The sequence below is a fragment of the Oncorhynchus gorbuscha genome, linkage group LG17 (assembly GCF_021184085.1).
Source record: "Oncorhynchus gorbuscha isolate QuinsamMale2020 ecotype Even-year linkage group LG17, OgorEven_v1.0, whole genome shotgun sequence".
Lineage (NCBI taxonomy): Eukaryota > Metazoa > Chordata > Actinopteri > Salmoniformes > Salmonidae > Oncorhynchus > Oncorhynchus gorbuscha.
The window spans coordinates 13,543,839-13,568,796 of NC_060189.1; the positions used below are offsets into that span (position 1 = coordinate 13,543,839).

Consider the following 24,958-nt stretch of genomic DNA (forward strand, 5'->3'; position numbering starts at 1 on the left):
ATCTGTGACCACTATGCCACATCTGTGACCACATGCTACTCTATGCCACATCTGTGACCACTATGCCACATCTGTGACCACATGCTACTCTATGCCACATCTGTGACCACTATGCCACATCTGTGACCACATGCTACTCTATGTATTAATCTCTCTATGCAGGAGGGTAAACAATATTTGATGCTTGACACTCCTCACACACACACACACACACACACACACACACACACACACACACACACACACACACACACACACACACACACACACACACACACACACACACACACACACACACACACACACACACACACACATATATACATATATATATATAAAACTATACCAACTAAAATGACCCTGAATGACACGAACAAACACGCAGACCAGAGCACACGTGCAGACCAGAGCACACGTGCAGTCCAGTCACACACACAAGTATGTACATTCATACACCATACGGAAACGCATCCTGGATGAAAAAAAATACAAAATTTAAAAAAGTTGGTTCTTAAATACAAAACTCTGGTCTGAATCGTCCTACACTGTGACACATAGGACCGGGTACCGGAGACAGTGACTGATTGGATGTGTCAGCTGAGGACGGTGTGACCCCTCCTCACGTCACAACTCAATCATACTGACAGTTAGCCTGAGTGGGACCTTTTAACCATCGACAGTGGAGTTAGAGTTTGTGTTGAGGTATATTGTTTGTTACATATTTGGTGTAAGGTTGTATGGACAGGTGGGTTATTGAAGATTGGAGTTTTGTGGTCAGATTTGGGATAGTGTTAAGGTCATGGGAACTGTCACTGCATCATCAGTGCTGTGCTCAGGTTTAGTCTGTTTATGGTTAGGCTAATGGCGGATACCATTGCGTGTTTAGGTTTGGTGTAGTACGGGTCAGTGTTATCATTCAGGTTTATTGTTAAGTTTCAGGTCCAAGGGGGAATGCAGGGCTCCGTGCCAGCCCAGCGCAGCATTAAACATCACCAGGCCAGATTGAAGTGGCCCACGGCACGGAGAGCAAGAGGAACAAATCGATGCTGAATCAATGGGCTTACTTCATTCCAGCAGCTCCAAGATGGGAGTTTCTAAAGACTATTGGGCTTATTTAGCATTTACTGTATTAGCCTACGTCTTGGCCTATGTACTTCAAACGATCATCACGGAATACAAAAACTCCACCCATCTGCAATGGGACCACTCCCATTACCCCGGTTTGTGTTGCTCTCCTGAGGAACATTACCCCTGTTTGTGTTGCTCTCCTGAGGAACATTACCCCTGTTTGTGTTGCTCTCCTGAGGAACATTACCCCTGTTTGTGTTGCTCTCCTGAGGAACATTACCCCTGTTTGTGTTGCTCTCCTGAGGAACATTACCCCTGTTTGTGTTGCTCTCCTGAGGAACATTACCCCTGTTTGTGTTGCTCTCCTGAGGAACATTACCCCTGTTTGTGTTGCTCTCCTGAGGAACATTACCCCTGTTTGTGTTGCTCTCCTGAGGAACATTACCCCTGTTTGTGTTGCTCTCCTGAGGAACATTACCCCTGTTTGTGTTGCTCTCCTGAGGAACATTACCCCTGTTTGTGTTGCTCTCCTGAGGAACATTACCCCTGTTTGTGTTGCTCTCCTGAGGAACATTACCCCTGTTTGTGTTGCTCTCCTGAGGAACATTACCCCTGTTTGTGTTGCTCTCCTGAGGAACATTACCCCTGTTTGTGTTGCTCTCCTGAGGAACATTACCCCTGTTTGTGTTGCTCTCCTGAGGAACATTTGCAAGACCAGAGTCATAGTCAAGTTGCCATGCGACGCATCCAACTGCAGAACCAGCCAACTGTCCACTCAGTCACAGGGCAGACATGTCTCGGAGGTGACGGTTTTATCAGTGCCATTTCAACCGGCAGGGAACAAAAAGCCAACCCGTTGCTCGTGTTTCCAGCCAATGAGCTGGCAGCGAGCCTCGGCCCAAAGCACTTAGCATTCCCAAGCAGTGTGGTACCTTGCCTGGACCTCCGCCGCCTCCCGATGCCCCGACCCACGATTAATCACGCCTCATAACCCCTCCAATTACCCTAATATAATAGGACAGAAATCAGGGCAATGTGCTGCAGAGTGTATAATATACCCATGTGTGGGAAAATGTGCCTTTCTCTGTTGCCTGCCAGGCAGCAGGTAGGTTGGTTATGTCATTTCTTTCACAGGCCTTGCCACACAAAGGGATGGTGGTTCAGGCTTCAATAGCAACATGGTATAAATAACACAGCCTTTCATGTGGGCACTATCACCGTGTCCTTCACTCGCTTTGTCACCTCTCCCTCTCGATCGCTTATACTCCCTCTATTGTCAGGTTCTCCATTTCAAAGTCTGTTATCTGAATGGAGGTTGGAATCAGTAGCGCGCCAGACTTTCTGCATATACAACGTTTCGAGTTATAGACAAAGTATTATCAGCAAAACAGTTTTTGGGATTCATTAAATACATGTCAATCCTCAGCAAAAAATGAATGCAAAGTACATTCATACAAACGGTATGCCACCTCCCCTTCCACAAGTCAGTGTGTTATAACAGGCAGAGAGAGCGGAGGACAACCTCTCTAGAACATTCCAACCTTTCTCCAGGCACATTCAACAGGTGAATGAACAGACAAGTTGAACATTACCCAGGAGTTGCAACAGCAACTGAATGACAAGTCAATGTGTGTAGCCTAGAACTAAACAGAGTGTGTGTGAATCACAATACCCACATGCAGTTGACTTCTTCCTTCACCAAAACAGTCATTGACACCATGGCATTTCTATCAAATTTCATTGGTCACATATTTAGCAGAAGTTATTGCGGGTGTAGTGAAATGCTTGTTAAACAATGGCCATAACTATATGTATATGACAATAGTTGAAAATAGTGTTGTACTTTGCACATTGAGGGGCTAGGCTACTCCACTAACAAGGTGGTTTTCAGATGAAGTGCAGTCAGGGGATTGGAGACTGTTGTATATGCATGTTTGTTCTGCTCCATTTGAAGTCTACAGGAGATGGATTTGCTCTCGTGGGGCTTGCTAGCATTTCTAGCACCAGCCTCCACTGGGTGTAATGCTTCCCAGGAAATTCCATTCTAATCTGCCTGGTGAGGTGTCTGGAGAAAGGCAGCAGGATGGACGTGGAGAGGGAGACCCATATGGAGGAGGAAGGGATGAGTAAGCAGAGAGAGATGGAGGGAGGGATGACTGAGGAGAGTGATTGAGAAGGAGATAAAGTAGGAGAGATTTGATATTGTAAATAATGCAGTCTATTCTCTCTACATACTTTATTAGAAAAACTATAACCTTGTCTATCCTCCTGAACTCAGTCTCCTCTCCTCTCCCCCCATCTTTAGCTACTTCTAATTTTGCCAATCTCTTTTAGTCAAGCAGACTTTGCGTTACCACTCCTCTCAGCCCTGAAGCAAACACTTAAGATGTTGATGAGAAAGATCGAGAAATGCCAGCCCTAACAAGGGTGCATCACATCTTGCCAGGCTTCCTTCCCTATACCCGACTTGAGTGGGTTGAGTCACTGACGTTCTCTATTTATGGATTTTTTATTTATTTAACTAGGCAAGTCAGTTAAGAACAAATTCTTATTTACAATGATGGCCTACAGGGGAACAGTGGGTTAACTACATTGTCAGTGCGGGGATTCGATCTCGCAACCTTTCGGTTACTGGCCCAACACTCTAACCACTAGGCTACCTGCCGCCCCTACACTCCAACCACTAGGCTACCTGCCGCCCCTACACTCCAACCACTAGGCTACCTGCCGCCCCTACACTCCAACCACTAGGCTACCTGCCGCCCCTACACTCTAACCACTAGGCTACCTGCCGCCCCTACACTCTAACCACTAGGCTACCTGCCGCCCCTACACTCCAACCACTAGGCTACCTGCCGCCCCTACACTGCAACCACTAGGCTACCTGCCGCCCCTACACTCCAACCACTAGGCTACCTGCCGCCCGTTCAGTCGTCTTCCTGCACGGTCTTGCTCCCCCTCAGGCTTGTGTGGTGGGGGAGATCTTCATAGGCTATACTCGGCCAACTTACTACCCTGAGACAAGGCTATGTACTCTTGATATCCCTCTGGTGGTGTGGGAGCTGTGCTTTTGCCAAGTGGGTGGGGTTATATCCTGCCTGGTTGGCCCTATCCCAGGGTATTTTCGGACGGGGCCACAATGCCCCCCCCCCCCCCGTCTCAGCTAAAAATGTTCTCCCGCAAGCTGTTAATTTTTGAGAAAAATCCTTATAATTTCATTCACATAGGTGGTCTCCACTGAGCCATTTACTCCCCATAACCACTTTCACTCGAAGGACAGCAGACTTCAAAGCTGAAAATGTAGAGCTGGTCTCTGTTGATTTCTGTGTATGACCTCAGCCATAGTAATCAAGCAGTAGTGATACATGAAACTGTACACATACGGAAAGCTGTTCACGGACCTCTAAAAAGACCTGTTATGGTAATGACGGGCTAAGTCTATTCAAAAGGTTTGTGGGTTCTAATAGACAAAAGCATCTGCAAGTTCAGCACCCACGTGACCAAGTTAAAGCTCAACCAACTCCACAAAAAGGTTGAGTAAGGCAAATGCTGAGGCTGAACTTCACAACCAGGCCCTGCTTTGAGGTGTGGTCCAATCAATCTCAGCTCAGCTTGGATGACCGCCACATTCCTCAGCTTCCTGGAACCTCACAGCAATACTGACGTGGAACACCAGGAAATTAAAAAATTGAGGGCTTCGTTTGTTTTGAAATGTCACCTCTGAATACGATTAAAGTGGACGGTTACCGAGTGCACAATTACGGAGTGGATAATTACTGAGCATATTACAATTAGGACCCTCTATTGCACTGTTGCGGTCATCGTGATGGATATTGGAGCTGGGGTATTTTTTAAAACCTTCCCTTAGGAGAGAGCTTTCACTTCTTTCCACACCTGACCTCACAGCCTTGCCCTTCAGTAAAAATAACCACAGAAGATGGCTGGGGGGGTGATAGCTGGCTGAATGGCTCAGACTGTTTGGAGGGAGGGAGGGGTGGGGACATGGACACAGATGGGCGCCTGAGGGGGTAGTGCCATCACCATCAGGAGTCGAGTCTCTTCAGCGCCCACAGAACAACGCTCTGCAACCTGAACTAAAACAATCATGTTGAACCAAGGCCATTCTCCTCCCTCATATATAGAAATTACACTTAATCAAAAATCCTATGTTAGAGATGAATTGCAACAGCTGGGCACAAGGCCAAGTCCTTCCTGTTGCTGGGTAAACATCCTGGAACACCACTCTAAAAAGGCCAATAACCTTCCACTGCAGTTCAATTCAATTCATCAGCATTGTGACAAGACGGACTACGTCAGTATAGAGTGTTATTGATTTGTTTTCTGAAAGCAATGCTTTATGCAAAGCCACAACGTCATGTGTTGGCATCACGTGTTCACTGGAGACTTGATTCAGACAATCTTGGACTTGTTACTACAGCTGCCAGTGAATGAGCAGTTTATTTCACATTGAATAGAAACATGACTCACTTGTGCATGTGCTCCAGCCCAGCGAACATCATGATACTGTAGGTCAGGCCACTCTGGACAAGGAAATGTAAGGCGTACCTGTTGAGAAAAAGAAATGACAAGGGGTCAGAACCTAACATTCACCACCGCCTCTCCTCTCCTCTCCCACCCCCTCCTCGCTCCTCCCCGCTCCCCACCACCTCCTCCCCGCCGCCTCCTCCTCCTCCCCCTCCTCTCTCCCCACCACCTCCTCCCCGACGCCTCCTCCCCCTCCTCTCCCCACCACCTCCTCCCCGACGCCTCCTCCTCCTCGCTCCTCCCCACCGCCGACTCCCCCTCGCTCCTCCCCGCCGCCTCGCTCCTCCCCGCCGCCACCTCTCCCTGCCTCGCTCCTCCCCCGCCGCCTCGCTCCTCCTCCCCTCTCCTCCTCCTCCTCTCCGCCGCCTCGCTCCTCCTCTCTCCCCCCGCCCGCCTCGCTCCACTCCTCCCCGCCTCCTCCTCCTCTCTCTCTCCCCCCCGCCTCGCTCCTCCCCCCGCCCGCCTCGGTCCTCCCCCCCGCCCGCCCCGCCGCCCGCCTCGCTCCTCCCCGCCGCCCGCCTCGCTCCTCCCCGCCGCCCGCCTCGCTCCTCTCGCTCCTCTAAGGGCTGAATCTTGATGAAGTCCGAACTCGGGATAAAGAACACTGATGTCTGATATAGCCCCATGATGAACGCATGATAAGCACACAGCTAGGAGGTGTGTTCTGGAGGACAGGATTCCAAAAGGCCCTTTTTCTCCCCTCTATCTACGGACTGGTGGATGATCTGAGGGCAGATAACCAAGTGAAACAATGCTGTACTCAAGGACACGTCTACTTTGTTTCTGCCTCTAGGCTCAAACTAGCCTACAGCTATCCTCAGTCCCTTCTGCAACACTGGAGATGTGCTTCACCGAAGCAACTCCAACTCTCCAGAAAGATATGGGGGAAAAAAAGAGGGTATAATGTGATGGACAGATATCTACAGTAGGGAAGCACGATATAGCGGGAGCATATCGGAACCGGCCGATATTAGCTAAAAATGCCAACATCGACCCGATGTCTAGTTTAACACCGATATGCAAAACCGATGTCAAAGCTGACATGCGTACCTTTATACAACGTAGGTAGATGACGTAATGACGCCATGCGAAATGTAACGCTACACGTGCAACAGAGCATTCCTGAACTAGCCCACAATGTTTCCTGTGTGGATGGAGCAGTCAACAAGTCAAGCAGTCATTTAAAAGAGTAAGACATTTTCAGCGAGACAACTCAAAGGCACCAAGATAATGGATTCATTGCCCTTGACAATCAACCATTCTCTGCCATGGTTGATGTTGGCTTTCGCCAACTGGTCTAGCACCAGTGCACACTATCTAGTGCGCTATTTTTCAGATGTTGCCCTACTGGAATTACACAGTAAGTGTCAATTTTATTTTTTTTATTTTTGAAAATGTAAACACAATGTTACTGCTATTAGCTTCGCGGCTGATATTTGGACCAGCGATACCAGCCCCACGAGCATGTGGAGTCTGACAGCACAGTGGGTCAACAAGGATTTCATACTGAAGTCGTATAGCATGTTCATGAATGTGCTGGTTGTCATACCGCTGCTGCCATTTCAATGGCATTTGAGAACATGAACACACTAGCTAGCTCCATTCAAACAACTGACTGGAGAAATAAGCTCATCAACTGCGCCTGCAGCAGACATGATACCATCTGTCATGGCATTAAAACACCTGCTCAACAAAGCGAGTAGGTTGCATTCTCTTTACGGTGTCACCACCATGCTCGATGCTAGGTACAAGGACCGCTACTTCCATGCTCGATGCTAGGTACAAGGACCGCTACTTCCATGCTCGATGCTAGGTACAAGGACCGCTACTTCCATGCTCGATGCTAGGTACAAGGACCGCGACTTCCATGCTCGATGCTAGGTACAAGGACCGCTACTTCCATGCTCGATGCTAGGTACAAGGACCGCGACTTCCATGCTCGATGCTAGGTACAAGGACCGCGACTTCCATGCTCGATGCTAGGTACAAGGACCGCGACTTCCATGCTCGATGCTAGGTACAAGGACCGCTACTTCCATGCTCGATGCTAGGTACAAGGACCGCTACTTCCATGCTCGATGCTAGGTACAAGGACCGCTACTTCCATGCTCGATGCTAGGTACAAGGACCGCTACTTCCATGCTCGATGCTAGGTACAAGGACCGCTACTTCCATGCTCGATGCTAGGTACAAGGACCGCTACTTCCATGCTCGATGCTAGGTACAAGGACCGCTACTTCCATGCTCGATGCTAGGTACAAGGACCGCTACTTCCATGCTCGATGCTAGGTACAAGGACCGCGACTTCCATGCTCGATGCTAGGTACAAGGACCGCTACTTCCATGCTCGATGCTAGGTACAAGGACCGCGACTTCCATGCTCAATGCTAGGTACAAGGACCGCGACTTCCATGCTCGATGCTAGGTACAAGGACCGCGACTTCCATGCTCGATGCTAGGTACAAGGACCGCTACTTCCATGCTCGATGCTAGGTACAAGGACCGCTACTTCCATGCTCGATGCTAGGTACAAGGACCGCTACTTCCATGCTCGATGCTAGGTACAAGGACCGCTACTTCCATGCTCGATGCTAGGTACAAGGACCGCTACTTCCATGCTCGATGCTAGGTACAAGGACCGCTACTTCCATGCTCGATGCTAGGTACAAGGACCGCTACTTCCATGCTCGATGCTAGGTACAAGGACCGCTACTTCCATGCTCGATGCTAGGTACAAGGACCGCTACTTCCATGCTCGATGCTAGGTACAAGGACCGCTACTTCCATGCTCGATGCTAGGTACAAGGACCGCGACTTCCATGCTCGATGCTAGGTACAAGGACCGCGACTTCCATGCTCAATGCTAGGTACAAGGACCGCGACTTCCATGCTCGATGCTAGGTACAAGGACCACTACTTCCATGTTCGATGCTATGTACAAGGACCGCGACTTCCATGCAGACAAGAGACAGGGTTTCCGTGAAATGTTACATTCACAGCTGGACAAGATGGAAACGGACACAGTGACAGTTCGCGCCGACGAAGAGAGGCTACGGAAAGACGGAGCTGAAACTTCACTGCTTGACATGTGTGAAGAAATAATGGTTGAGAATGAAACTGAACGATGAAAACAGCACAGCAAGTAAGTGAAAGAAATAGGTTTGATGAAGTTTTCCTGGTAATGGGGACATATGTGAATGCCCCAAACAAATATTTTTGGTCTGTGTATAACTTTTATATAACTAGGCAAGTCAGTTAAGAACAAAATATTATTTACAATGACGGCCTATCCCGGCCAAACTCAGACGACGCTGAGCCAATTGTGCGCAGCCCTATGGGACTCCCAATCACAGCCAGATGTGATAAAGCCTGGATTCGAACCAGGGACTGTAATGTCGCCTCTTGAACTGAGATGCAGTGCCTTAAACAACTGCGTCCGTGTGTGTTAACTACTTAACTTTTAAGCATTCTAGTACAGTTAACAGTTATCTGTATCGTTTATTTCGGCAAGGAAAATATCGGTATCGGACAAAAAATGTCATATCGGTGCATCACTCATCCACAGTACGCAGCAGTCATGGTGGACAAATATCCAAATACACTCAGCAAAAGAAGAAACGTCCCTTTTTCAAGACCCTGTCTTTCAAAGAAACACTGTATCCCATGCTGGTTCAATGACCCATAAACAATTAATGAACATTCACCTGTGGAACTGCCGTTAAGACACGAACAGCTTACAGACGGTAGGCAATTAAGGTCACAGTTATGAAAAGTAAGGACACCATAGAGACCTTTCTACCGACTCTGGAAAAACACCAAAGGAAAGATGCCCACTGTATTGTAGGCCTGTTGTAAAGGCAGGTTTTCACCAGTAACAACATCGCCTATGGGCACAAACCCACCGTCACAGGACCAGACAGGACTGGCATAAAGTGCTCTCCACTGACGAGTCACAGTTTTGTCTCACCAGGGGAGATGGTCGGATTTACGTTTATCGTCGAAGGAATGGGCGTAACACCAAGGCCTGTACTCTGGAGTGGGATCGATTTGAAGGTGGAGGGTCCGTCAAGGTCTGGGGCAGTGTGTCACAGCATCATCGGACAGAGCTTCTTGTCATTGCAGGCAATCTCAACGCTGTGCGTTACATAGAAAACATCCTATCTCATGTGGTACCCTTCCTGCAGGCTCATACTGACATGACAATGCCACCAGCCATACTGCTCGTTTTGTGCGTGATTTCCTGCAAGACAGGAATGTCAGTGTTCTGCCATGCCCAGCAAAGAGCCTGGATCTCAATCCTGTTGAGCATATCTGGGACCTGTTGGATCAGAGGGTGAGGGCTAGGGCCATGCACCCCAGAAATGTTTGGGAACTTGCAGGTGCCTTGGTGGAAGAGTGGGTTGACATGCCACAGCATGAACTGGCAAATCTGGTGCAGTCCATGAGGAGGAGATGCACTGCAGTACTTAATGCAGCTGGTGGCCACACCAGATACAGACTATTACTTTTGGGTTTTCTGAAAATATACGCAGTTTATTTATTTTTTGGCTGAGTTTCTCTACAGTACACAGTAGTATGACGTGACAACGATCCAAATACAGTACCAGTCAAAAGTTGACACCTACTCATTCAAGTACATTGTATACTAATAGTGAAGACATCAAAACTATGAAACAACAAACGGAATCGTGTAGTGACCAAAAGAAAGTGTTAAATCAAAATATATTTTACAGTTCAGATTTTTCAAAGTAGCCACCACTCTTGACATTCTCTCAACTAGCTTCAACCTGGAATGCTTCTCCAACAGTATGCTGTGGTAGCCATGCTGATTAAGTGTGCCAAAGTATTCCTCTCACCATCACACCTCCTCCTCCATGCTTCACAGTGGGAACCACACACGGTGAGATCATCCGTTCACGTACAGTAGTCTGCATCTCAAAGAAACACAGTTGGACCCAAACATCGACATTTTGGACTCATCAGACCAAAAGACAGATTTCCACCGGTCTAATGTCCATCGCTCATGTTTCTTGGCCCAAGCATGTCTCTTCTTATTATTGGTGTCCTTCTGTAGTGGTTTCTTTGCAGCAATTATACCATGAAGGCCTGATTCATGCAGTCTCCTCTGAACAGTTGATGTGGAGATGTGTCTGTTACTTGAACTCTGAAGCATTTATTTGGGCTGTAATCTGAGGCTAACTCTGAACTTATCCTCTGCAGCAGAGGTAACTCTGTCTTCCTTTTCTGTGACGGTCCTCATTAGAGCCAATTTCATCATAGCGCTTTATGGTTTTTGCGACTACACTTGAAGAAACTTTCAAAGTCCTTGAAATTTTCCGCATTGACTGACCATGTATTAAAAGGAATGATGGAGTGTCGTTTCTCGTTGCTTATTTGAGCTGTTCTTGCCATAATATGGACTTGGTGTTTTACCAAATAGGGCTATATTCTGTATACCCCCTACTATTAAGGAAAGAAATTCCACAAATTAACTTAAGGCACACCTGTTAATTGAAATGCATTCCAGGAAGCTCGTTGAGAGAATGCCAAGAGTTTGCCTTGAAAGCTTTGCACATGGTGGCCACTTGAAGAATCTCAAATATATTTTGATTCCAAATGTGTTATTTCATAGTTGAGTCTTCACTATTATTCTAAAATGTAGAAAAGAGTAAAAATAAAGAAAAACCCTAGACTGGCTAGGTGTGTCCAAACATTTGACTGGGACTGTATATCTACAGTACACAGCAGTATGATGGACTTGGTAAGTCCCCTAGGGCGTTCTGTGTCCTCACAATCTGAAGTACAGCAGAGGAAGAGAGTTGGTGTGCGTGCGTCATTCAGAGTCAATATGTCAGACAGAGTTGAGTGGTAGCAGGACTGTGGGAAGAGAAGGAGTAAAAGTAAGTCCCTTCATGCCTTCTGGGAGTGCTAGAAAGTCCAGAAGCTGTGGGCAGAGTTACAATGCTATCTGTCAGAAGTTTTACAATGTATGTTTACTTCTAATCCGTCTATCTGCATATCTCAAGACATGGCATACGAGGGTGCAGTGAGATACCCAATGGGGTTGGACAATATTATTTATTTTCGTCACTTATATTGAAGAAGCTATTACTTATATACTAGAGGTCAAATGACACTCCAATGTTAAGAGAATGGAAAACTCTAATACTTTATTATTTTAATATTGGAATAAATCTGGCTACAGACAGAAACAACACAATGTGAAGTCATTTGGGGAAGAGTCTAACAAGCATTGGAAACAACATTGGGTGTGGATAGCGTGGGAACATGTGGGTCTGAGCAGGTGGGATGTCATTCATGTTTGTTGAAATGTAAATGTTAAAGTTGTCTGTTGTTTGTCAAAGTATGTTTTTTTTATTGAAAAAAATATAAATATATATAAAACCAAAAAGGAATGGCTTGTCAGTGATTGTCAAACTAAAGTGATATGAATGAATGCAGTTTATGGTACTACTGTCCTCTACATTCTAAAGCCGTGAAGGTGCGTTTCACAGATGACTAACAACACTAAAAGCAACAACACAAAATTTGATCTGACCACAACAGTATCACTTTACCATCAATATGATGTACCGATGGTGGCAGCACATGATCCACCATGCACAGAGCCGCTGCCATGGTGGAATGACGCAGTTCACGTCTCACACACACTTAGCATTTTCCTGTACCCACCGAGAGAGAACCCTAAGGGGCACACTGCCAAGGGACAGCAGGTTGTTTACAACAGGCCCAACGGCTTCCTAATTGGATATCAATTGCCTCTGCATCGACCAGTTTGCCTTGGCCCGTAAAGGATGGAGGGAGGATGGAGGGAGGGCGACAGAGGCAGGAGAGATGGGTGGAGGGAGGGAGAGACAGACGACAGGGGTGAGGGGGAGGCTCAGAGACACAGGGGAAGAAAGGTGTGACGGAGAGAGAGGGAAGAGTGCGAGAAGCAGGAAGGGCTGAGGAAGGGAGAGATGGAGGGAACCAGGGACAAGAGAAAGAATTTCAGGAAGAGAGGTGAAAAGATGTGACAGTAACAACACTCACCAGCCGAAGCAGAAGAGAGCCAGGTAGAAGCCCAGTAGCGTTGCCACCACATGTCTGATGAAGGGACTGGTCTTACTGGGGTGGAGATACAGACGAAACCAGAAGGCTGTCAACAGGGCAAACAGCTGACACACAACAAAGTTCACCTGGGAGAGGAGACAAGGAAATAATCAAAACTTTAGTGAGTTTTGTACAACAACAAACAAAACAGCTTCTATTACCAGGTCAGACTGTAAGAACCATCACTAGCCGTGTACCAGGTGATGCACCCACACACACACACACCTCATCCTCAAACAGACACCGCCGCTGTCCCATGTCATACAGACTAGTTTTGTACAACCACTAGACACTTAGTTTCACACAGAATATTTAAGTACTTTATTCCTGACATAGTTCATTCTGGTGCTCAAAAAGTATGTTTATTTATTTATTACTGCAAATGACTGTCCTATCATTTTTAATTGTCATCAGGTGTTACCTTAAATAACTATAACGAGGATCTATTTATTTTAACTAGGCAAGTCCGTTAAGAACAAATTCATATTTCCAATGACTGCCTACTGGGGAACAGTGGGTTTAACTGCCTTGTTCAGGGGCAGAATGACAGATTTTTACCTTGTCAGCTCAGGGATTCGATCCGGCAACCTTTCGTTACTGGCCCAACGCTCTAACCACTAGGCTACCTGCCTCCCCAGTACAAGGAGTACCAGTACCGAATCAATGTGCAGAGGTACAAGGTAGTTGAGGTAATTTGTACATGTAGGTAGGGGTAAAAGTGACGAGGCAATCAGCATAGACACAGGGCAGCACAGCAGCAGCGTATGGGAAGCCTTTTGGGCCCCAGACATGGCACTCCGGTACCGCTTGTCATGAGGTAGCAGAGATCAGTCTTTTAGGGCCTTCCTCTGACACCGCCTGGTATAGAGGTCCTGGATGGCAGAGAGCTCCGCCCCAGTAATGTACTGGGCCATACGCACTACCTTCTGTAGTGCCTTGCAGTCGCATTCCAAGCAGTTGCCATACCAAGCGGAGACGCAGCCAGTCAAGATGCTCTCAATGGAGCAGCTGAATACATTTGGAAGAGGCCATGCAGTTGTGGGTGAACAGGGAGTACAGTAGGGGACTAAGCACGCACCACTGAGGGGGTCCCGTGTTCAAAGGTCAGCATGGCGGATGTGTTACCTACCCTCACCACCTTGGGGCAGCCCGTCGGGAAGTACAGGATCCAGTTGCAGGTGTTCATTCTCCGTCTCCTTAGCTTAGTGATGAGCTTGCAGGGCACTATGAGCTGTAGTCAATGAACAGCATTCTCATGTAAGGATTCCTTTTGCCCAGGTGGGAAAGGGCAGTGTGGAGTGCAACAGAGACTGCGTCACCTGTGGATCTGTTGGAGCGGTATGCAAATTGGAGCGGGTCCCGTGTGTCTGGGTTGATGGTGTTCATGTGAGTCCTCACCAGCCTTTCATGGCTACAGACAGGTTACATTGGCGTTCTTGGGCACAGGGACTATGGTGGTCTGCTTGAAACATGTAGGTATTACAGACTGGGTCAGGGAGAGGTTGTAGATGTCAGTGAAGACACTTGCCACGTTTACATTAGGTAACTAGTTTTGTACAAAGAAATGTAACATACAAAACAGAACACCGATTGTATTGAAAAGTGGAACAGCAAACAGTTATCCATTACTGCAGTCAGGTAACAGATTATTATCAACTATGTAAGGCAACATGGACTATGAACTGATACATGGATAGTGAAATAAACGTTTAGTTTCCTCTCACAACAACTAATCAAATTATTTGATCTCTCTAACAAATCAACTTGCTTTTAGGGTAAGGGTTTAGGGGTAGGAACATCCCAAAAAGCCCAGATACCACTAACACTCTTCCCGGATAGTGTGAATAATATGTAGGGTTGATTTGTAATCCATCCTTTTTCTGAGTGAGTAACATTGTTCCAAATTTGGTAAAAGCCATCTTTTCTTTGAAAATGCAGTAAGCAGTGTTACGTTTCATCTCTAGCTCAGTTAGCTCTGCCTGTTGACCGGCTTGGGCTGCCTGCCACCTGTTGCCTGTCAAATTTGGCTGCCTGGTGGTATAAATATTGATGTTGCTCCAACTCCGATGCATTTGATGTGCTTCTGGCTTATGTTATGTTTTAGCAACGACTCGTGTTTTAGGTTGCAAGACCCAAATGAATCTCCCTGCTGCTTTTACTCCACACTTTGGACATTGGGATGCTGGATGTGCTCCTCCTTAGGCACTAGAATTGGAAAAAGCACCCCTCTTGAAAACACATGTTTTTTTTTCTTCTTTGAGGTGGTGGATCGGTAGCAGCATCTCCGACATTGTCATTATCTTCTGGTTGATCATTTTTTGTTAAAGCTTGAATTCCAGTGCATTTCATTGTTGTTCTTGCTAGCTAGCTAGCTATAGAATGCCATTACTTAGCTCAGGAAAAAAAACAAAAAAAAACAGGCGGCACAGTTCTGAGGGAAGGTTTTCGTGAAAAGGGATTGTGCCGTTGTGTTCCCCACGCATTATTAATTGAATTAGCTACATTTAAACATTATGATTGGTTTGTTAACCATTATCAGCCTGTGTTTGAGCAGTGAAAAGAAGTGTGTTGTGGCAAAATATCGTTACCCATTGAGTTTATTGGATAATTGTTTTGTTGCACGGTGCTCCCAAATTGAAAGTAGTGGAGACAGCAGCACAGAGTAGATGTGTATAGATTCCATTTTAATAACTGTTAATCGGATTCATCCTTGATTCCTTGTTTTTATTTTGACTAATCATTTGTTTGACATTTTAACCTGTTAATCCTACCCCCTACTTTTTCGAACATTCTGTTAAAAATCGCGCAACATTTCAGCGCCCAGCTACTCATGCCAGGAATATAGTATATGCATATGATTAGTATGTGTGGATAGAAAACACTCAGACGTTTATAAAACTGGTTAAATCACGGCTGTGACTATAACAGAACGTGCGTTTCATCGAAAAGCGCAGGAAAATCTGATCACTGAAAATTGAAATATATATCCATGCGCGACTTGAACCCATTGATAAAGGTGAACCACATTTAATGGGGCTGAGGTTGCAATACCTACAGATTCCACACGTTGTCTAGAGTCTTGTCATTTGCCTAGGCTTTGTTTCTTGGTCAAACAGATGCAAGGCAACGCATTTCCTCCGGTCTCTGACAGGATATTTTGGTTGAGAATTACCCAGACATTATTTCCAGACGGACAGCTAAAGAATATACTTCGCCTCGTGATCAATTTGATCGCTTATTAACATTTAATAATACCTAAAGTTGCATTACAAAAGTATTTCGGAAGTGTTTTGTGAAAGTTTATCGTCTACTTTTTTTTATTTAAAAAAATGACGTTACGTTTAGGCTATATATGGACCGATTTAATCAAAAAAAAAGACCCAATAGTGATTATGGGACATCTAGGAGTGCCAACAAAGAAGATGGTCAAAGGTAATGAAAGTTTTATATTTTATTTGTGCGGTTTGTGTAGCGACGACTATGCTAATTATTTTGTTTACGTTCCCTGCGGGTCTTTTGGGGTGTTACATGCTATCAGATAAGCGTGAGAAGCTATTTCGCCGAAAAGCATTTTAAAAATCTGACTTGTTGCCTGGATTCACAACGAGTGTAGCTTTAATTCAATACCCTGCATGTGTATTTTAATGAACGTTTGAGTTTTAACTAGTACTATTAGCATTTAGCATAGCGCATTTGCATTTCCAGATGTCTAGATGGGACGCCTGCATGCCAGGTAGGATCAAGAGGTTAATGCATTGTTAGGAGCTAGTAATATAAGCATTTTGCTGTGCCCGCTATAACATCTGCTATACTGGGTATGCGACCAATGAACTTTTATTTGATTTATCATCCTAAATAATCATGTTTTTTAACTGGAAGAGAGCGGTGCCTTTGTCGCTTCTGGAAAGAGGCACTATTACAGCACCGTGGCAGCTGGCACTACTACACAGGAGAATACACAGTTGATAGAACCCAAGCTCTTTGATAAGGATGTTTTCATGATAACTTCTTGAGTGTAGGGGGCAGTATTTTGATGTTTGGATGAAAACGCGCCCAAATTAAACTGCCTATTTCTCGGGCCCAGAATCTAGAATATGCATATAATTGTCAGATTAGGATAGAAAACACTCTAAAGGTTTCCAAAACTGTCCATATATTGTGTGTGAGTATAACAAAACTGATATTGCAGGCGAAAACCTGAGGAAAATCAAACCAGTAAGTGGCCTCTATTTTGAAAGCTCCATATTCCATAGCCTGCCTTCACTCCATTTAAAAGGAGGGATATCAACCAGATTCCTTTTCCTATGGCTTCCCCATGGTGTGAACAGTCTTTAGACAGTTTCAGGCTTTAATTTAGAAAAATGAGCAAGAAAGATCACATCGGGTCATTGTATGGCTGAGTGCCAGCAGCGTTTTGTATGCGCAACAGCTTGGCGCAGCCATTTTCTCTCTCTCTCTCTCCTATTGAAGAAGCTACAGTCCCGGTTGATATATTATCGATTATATATCGTAAAAACAACCTGAGGATTGATTTTAAAACTTTGCACGAACATTGCGTATACTATTTGGAATTTGTGTCTGCGATGTCGTGACCGCTCGAGCCTGTGGATTTCTGAACAAAACGCACCAACCAAATGGAGGTATTTTTGAAAAAAAAAAATTATGGAAAAAAGGAACATTTGTGTAACTGGGAGTCTCGTGAGTGCAAAAAATCCGAAGATCAAAAGGTAAGCAATTTAATTTATTGCTTTTCTGACAAATCTACTTGGCTGCAAGCTGTTTGTAATATTTTGTCTACTGAGGTGATGTCCTTACATAAACGCTTGGTATGCTTTCACCGAAAAGCTTTTATTGAAATCTGACACTTCAGGCGGATAAACAACTAGCTAAGCTTTGCTATATTGCACTTGTGATTTCATGAAAATGTAATATTTTCAGTAATTTAATTTGAATTTGGTGCTCTGCAAATCAGCGGTGTTTGACGAAAATGATCCCGCTAACGGGATGGGTGCATCAAGATGATAACTGGATAAAGCAGGCATAGAGGACACCTTTTTTGTTCTTTGTGGAAACAGTTTGGTTTCCTCCTGTTTATTTTATGTTAACAAAGCCTTACATAAAAGCTACCAACATCAATGATCAACTCAACTTAAGACTGGTGACACTTTGTCACACACACACACACACACACACACACACACACACACACACACACACACACACACACACACACACACACACACACACACACACACACACACACACACACACACACACACACACACACACAGAGAGTATAGCCCATCTTGTCAATTGTAGTAGGCACAATTATTTCAGAAGCCGGCATGTTGCTAAAGTCAACAGTAGGACCTCAACTATCGGTACCACCCAGTCTATCGCCATTGCCTTTCCGTGCATCATGGCACCGTGGAGACAGCGTGCACAGTAACTGTGGTCACACCCAGGGCTGTGGCGGTCATGACATTTTGGCAGCTGGTGATTGTCAAGCAAATAACTGCCGGTCTAAAAGGTAATTGACCTTAGTTACCGTAAACACATTAAGCATCTCCTGGCTTCCACACAGCTTACAAGCCACTGATGAAGACCTTTAGAACATCTACGTTTTAAAAAGTCTAATAAATCCATGAAATATAGCCTACACCTTCACAATAAATCAATTTGTAGACAGGTCTAAAGAAACATGATTTGAAGAAAATGTAGTCCATTTCAGAAGACCAGAATAGCATACTCTGAGTTGCCCATATGTTAGGCCGTGATCTGGCTATGCCATATTGCTGTGGGCTACACTAGCTCATTTACCAGACAAGATGTGCTTAGAATTCCATGGGATTATTTTATAGTATGAAGAATACAATTGAACATAGCGGAATAAAATCGAAACATTTGAGTGCACACATGCGGATATTCTGTGTTGAGCAGTTAAAAGAAACAGGTACTCCTATAAGCTTAATTTAGAGTCATTCATGTAACTTTAGTTGTGATAGAATGTATTAAACATATAGCCCAACATTTGTAAGGCTGCATCTTGCAACTAATGAAGACTTGAAAAATAATTCCATGAAAGGCATGAGTTTGTTTTTTTGTACAGGCTGTACACAGTTAAATGAGTCTCTCAATAACAATTTTTAAAAGCACTTGAGAATGCCTCGAATTTCCAGGCAGCATCCCTTTTGTGTGGCCGAAATACCCCCCAAAAAAACATGTCTATTGCAGCCAGTGGCCGTTGTGACCTTGGGAATTATAATAATTATATTCATCCCTTCTCCCGGCTGCTTGATCCGAAGCACTTCTCACTCAAATGGCTCTCCATCACGTGACCGGGTCTCTCACACAGGCTACAAGTGAAGACAGACATCTGGGGCACAACTGTGCGCATCCATATCCAATTCCGAGGCGCATATTGTAGATATTGGAAGAGTAGGCCTGACAAACAGCAAAAGGACTAGCATATGTCAATCTACTATCTACCATAATACAAAAGTTTACCTATTCTATTGTGTGTGAGAAATAAATATACCACACAGTCTGGGACAGTTGTGGGACGAGATAGATCCCAAATTAATACCACCACTAGCATCAAGTAACTCAATGCTGCTGATGCAACAGATCAGAACGTGTCGCTTAAAATGTTGCTAAACTATTAGGCTATTTCTTCACATTATAAGCACATTAATGGGAAAATAACATTCAAGTGACCGCAAATGCCATTATACATATAATACTTTTATTATAACTAGGTGAAAGTCAATATATATTAAAATTATTTTAAAAAATAGAGTTCTTAACAGGGCATGTTTTTTTTTTACCCTCGCAGGTGTCGTCTCCTTCAGACATGAGCTCGTCGTCAGAGCAGATGTTGAGCACGTTAACCAGCATCTCTGTCACTTTCTCGCCTACAAAGGGCAGAGACCGGGTGAAGACGTGAATGTGAAGTTGATAAATAAATATAGTAGGCCTAGCCTATAGAAAACCGATGGGATCCTCTTTAAGAGGCCATCACTGTTTTCTCACACAATTGCATACCCTATAGAAATGTTGTTTGATTAGATTTGTGAATACATTTGCATTGATGTCAGAGTGATGAGTGACAGAGGGCTGAGTACCAGGCAGTTAGCATGTACGGTAGGCTACTTATGACCAGCAGCAGCATCAGAACTTGGAGAAGCCTAATTACCGTGACTAAATGTGCATGTGGAATTTTACTGCCGGTGTGGCGGTAAATATGGTAACCATAACAGCCCTAGTCACACATCCAATCTACAATGACAAATACTAGTTGTATTGAGAGTACCACACCCTTTCTATTCCTAATGGTATTTCACTGTACCATTCTCCCTCCCTCCCACATACAGTAGAGTAAAGAGTACAATCAATCATTCAGAGAAAAATCCACCAGGACTCTGACTAAGCTATTTAAGCTAATGTGGTGGGTGGGGACTGTATGTGCGCGTGTTTGTGAATGCATGCGTTTTTCTTTGCCTCATCCATTGGTTCCTCTCATCCTCCAGTGGTCCCATAGTGAATCTCATTCATTACGGGAGCAGATTAACACGCGCCTCCATTTGGAAGGCAAGGCCCAAATTACATTTGGAACGCTTTTCAGATTGACTTCAGCTCAGATCCGCACTTTCCCCATCACCACCTGCTCCCAGGAGCCTGAGCCACTACATTTGATTGTTTGTTCCCCCCTCTAAGTACTGCGCTTCAGTGTGCACAGAGCTCAGGGAGGATTCTGAAGCAAGACTGAGAGAAAAATCGACTGGAAGTGATAGAGCATCTCCTAGTTCTCTTTTACTAGTACTACTGTAGTCCAGTCCCTAGACTCTGTGGCCGGCCGGGCCAGCCAGTCACCCCTAGACTCCGTGGCCGGCCAGTGTGTCGGAGCGCTAGGGCAAGAAGCTAGAAGCTTTTTCCTCGGCACTACCCCAGATTTACTGTGGCTGGAGGAGTTGAGTAAGAATAACATTGTAAGCCAAATCTAATTTTATTTGTCACATGCGCAGAATACAATGAAGTGAAATGCTTACTTATATATATATATATATATCTTTTTTTTAAATAGTACCCCTTGTGTGCACTTCCGATAATACCGTACACCCCGGTATGGTACAGAAACAGTATGAAAATGTGGATACCGGCCAAACCTAGAGTCAGCTTCTGTCTGGCTTGCAGATGTAGCGACAGTTGGCGGCTATTGGCGCTAATCACTCTTAGCAGAAAGCCTGTGTATCATATCAGGAGGTATTTACAGAACACAGAGGTCCTTTTGTTTCTCTTCACACCCAAACAGGAGGAAGAGGGGGAAAAAAAATGGTGGCTCTGGCCTCGTGTTCTTCCCACTTCTATTGTCATCAGTATCATTGTTTAGGGAATGAATGCTCCCAGGGGCTAACGAGACAATAATAAATTAATTTGAGATCGTGAATGTAAGCTTATAAGGCAAAATAAGGGACGCATGGATAGGGTGGAGGGTAGGGATGTAAGGATAGGGTGGAGGTAGGGCTGGGCAATATGGCCCAAAAATATGTAGGCTTTATTTTTAAAGAAATATTTCAATTGCGATTTGACTTTTGATTTTTTAGCAAACTTTGGGGAACTGTTGGAGAGGTGGCATCCTATGACGTTGCCACGTCGTATATGGAGTTGGCATGGCTGTGTGCTTGATTTTTACACCTGTCAGCAAAATCCACTAATTTGAAGTTGTGTCCACATATACTATGTAGTATATACAAAAGTATGATAACTTGTCATAATGTGTCAAACTGGCTTACATTTTGTCAGGCATTGTCCACAAGTTAGGAAAAAGCTTTTATCATGTAGATAACGTTGCCCTGCCTATGGTTTTATTGCTGCCATATATTTATTTGACAGTTACAGCTCATAACAGTTCCAAAAAAACTAAAACGAGAAGTTGCATGTGTGCTGACTGTTGCTATAATAATAAAATGTTGACTCGTTTTCCAAAAAGCACATGATGATCATCAAGACTCTTGGAAGAATGTTCAATGGACAGATGAGTCAGAAGTATAACGTGTCCCATTGTACCTGGCTAAAAACACTGCATTCCACAGTACGAACCTCATACCAACAGTCAAACGTGGTGGTGGTAGTGTGATCAAGTCTACATAAAAATGGCTAAAAATGAAACAAAATGTTAGTTTTGGAATGGCCTACCCAAAGTCTCGACATAATCCTAATTGAGATGTGGCAGGACTTGAAATCAGCAGTTCATGCTTGAAAACCCACAAATGTTGATGAGTTATAGTAGTTCTGCATGGAAGAGTGGGTCAAAATTCCTCCACAGCGACATGAGAGACTGATCAACAACTACCGGAAGCTTTTGGTTGCAGTGTATGCAGCTAAAAGTGGCACAACCAGTTAGAATGTAAGGGGGCAATTACTTTTCCCACACAGGGGCATTGGGTGTTGCATAACTTACATCAACATTTGAAAGGGGGCAAAGACTTTAACGGCACTGTATGTGAAAACAAGCGTTATGCATGACCTACTTTGAAGACGTGTCAGCTAATTAACGATTTCACAAAATGAAACCAATACTCGATGCAAGGCTATCGTCAATCACCACTCAATACCTACTCATAAGTAACAACAAATCAGAAGTAAATAGAGAAGCAATGGCTTCCCCATGCCAGCCAACTTCAAAAAGTCTTGACCTGACTGATGGTTTTGGATGTAATTCCACACTTTGATGACTATAAGCTGTTCTCTTCGTGGGTGATGGTGGCTGGCGACACAACATGCTTACATTTATCATTGACTAATCTGTGCCCCGCAGTGGCAAAAATAGCAATCCAGCAATCAGCACGGTCCAGAAAATTGCAGAGATGGAGACCAAACAACTGAGAGAAAAGGCACTACAAATCCCATCCGATCTAGACTTACATGGGAGAGCCTAAATTAAACACACTAATTCAAAAGAATCCCTGATATTAGCCAACACTTCACATTTTGGTGACATTCATTGCTTGTTTAACAGCACACACAGGTGTTGTCAGAAAACATCAAATTTTTGTCTCAAAAGGTGATCTGAGTTGTGGCTATAGTGTTGAGGAGACTGTTGGCCTGTGTTCCCCTGATCTTCTACAATCCATGTCTTCCTCCATTGAGCAGCTTGTTGCTATGGAGCCCTGTTTCATCGTTAATAAGCACAAAGTAGTTATTGATCGGTGGATTGAATGACGTCCTTTTACAAGTGGTACCTGCTGAATGGAACAGACTGCAGTTCACTACTGAGATGTGCGTGTTGTCATAGGAACAGTGATCAAACACTATCAAGCCAAGAAACAGCCACATTTTCAAGTCATTACCAATAAACATTGCGCAGCACAACCAGTGGTGTACTGGAGGGTAAACAGTTTAGCCCCCTCCCTCATTTTTTGGTGTGACAATTTACCCACCTTTTCCTGAGAAAAGAAATTGCAATGAAGGTAGGCTTGACTTTTTTCACAGGGACCAGTGATCAGAGTTTATCACTACATCACTGTGTACCAGACCACCATATTGCAAGCTAGCATAAACACATGACCACTCCTCTGCATCGATTCCTCTCACTAAGGGTCAAAGGTGCAGTCTGCTCCCCAAAGGCAGTAGTCGACTTAAGTGACCTATATTAGATTACACTACCCCCTAATCATAATAAAAATCAATACAATCATACTATTGCAAAGCTGCTGAGCAATGACTGCATACAAATGAGGACAGGCTCTTAGCTGCCGGACATAGTGTCCTGACATGATGCTTGGTTCAGAGCAAATGGGGAGAGAGAGGAGGAGAGCCAGGTATCCTTCTCCCATAGCCAGCCCCCCACCACCCACAGCCATCAGGCACCCTGCTGCCAGCCCCCCACCACCCACAGCCACCAGGCATCCTTCTCCCACTGCCAGCCCTCCACCACCACCACCAGGCTCCCTTCTCTGCCACCCCTCCACCACCACCAGGCTCCCTTCTCTCCTACCCCTCCACCACCAGGCTCCCTTCTCTCCTACCCCTCCACCACCAGGCTCCCTTCTCTCCTACCCCTCCACCACCAGGCTCCCTTCTCTCCTACCCCTCCACCCCAGGCTCCACCCTCCACCACCAGGCTCCCTTCTCTCCTACCCCTCCACCACCAGGCTCCCTTCTCTCCTACCCCTCCACCACCAGGCTCCCTTCTCTCCTACCCCTCCACCACCAGGCTCCCTTCTCTCCTACCCCTCCACCACCAGGCTCCCTTCTCTCCTACCCCTCCACCACCAGGCTCCCTTCTCTCCTACATGACAACTCCAGCTGAACTGCTCAATTAAATTGAAGAGAAAAGGGGGTAAAGTAGAAAAAGGGAATTGATGGAGAAATTCTGTGAGGGACGTGAAGAAAGAAAATGGAGGAAGTTTGAGATGTGTGAGTACAATACAGGGAGGCAGAAACAAGCAGGTCGTAAAAAGCCTAAGTGTTGATGGAAGCACCGAGCATGCAGACTCATGAAGTGAAACAAAACTTGACAGAAATCAAGTTAGCTGGGTAGCGATAATGTTTTATATTTTTTAAACGATATAGCTCTAAGGGGTTGATGGAGAGACTGAACTGACTGTCTCCACTCCTGTGGTTTCCATAATGAGTTGCAGGAAGGCTGCTTATCTGAGGCTTCCACTCCATCCAGGCGCTCTCCTCACTCAGCTCCCCGGTGGCGTTTTACAGCGTTGCCCTACTCCGGGACAAACAGAATGCCACAGCAGTTCCTCGGCTTAACACCAGTCAGTGCCAACTATCGTTTCCTACTGTAGGCCAACATCTGCATGCCGTAGCCTCCATCGGTTTCCACTGAGAAGGGTTAGCTAGGGCCCTGCTCCTCACAGATGGAGCCTTTTCTAACAGACACCTAAAGTGAGAGGAGGGTGAACGGAGACAATCCCCAGCCTGGGTGGATCAGACTGAACCCAGGCGTGAGTGAGTGTGGAGTGTGAGGAATGGCGTCAGCTCCTTTAGAATGTACGCAGAAATGCACAGCCTCCCAACCATTTGCTAGCATGCCAAGACGTGCAAGCGCACATACAAACGGACAATTATAGGTCTATACAAAAACACATGGGCTACACATACACAATATACACACAAAAATGTGGACACCCCTTCAAATTAGTGGATTTGGCTATTTCAACCACACCCGTTGCTGAAAGGTGTATTAAAATAAAACATTTTTAAAAAAACAGGCACA

General features: G+C 45.2%; 1 protein-coding gene across 1 annotated transcript in view; it reads right to left on the reverse strand.

Annotated features, from left to right (window-relative positions):
• Positions 1–24,958, reverse strand: part of LOC124001307 (lysophospholipid acyltransferase 2-like) — a 79,090-nt gene that overhangs the window by 23,045 nt on the left and 31,087 nt on the right. The window contains exons 2-3 of the mRNA XM_046307989.1: positions 12,667–12,812; positions 5,557–5,634 (exon numbers count right to left, since the gene is read on the reverse strand). Of these exons, the coding sequence (XP_046163945.1) occupies positions 5,557–5,634; positions 12,667–12,812 (224 nt within the window). The remainder of the gene's footprint in view (positions 1–5,556; positions 5,635–12,666; positions 12,813–24,958) is intronic.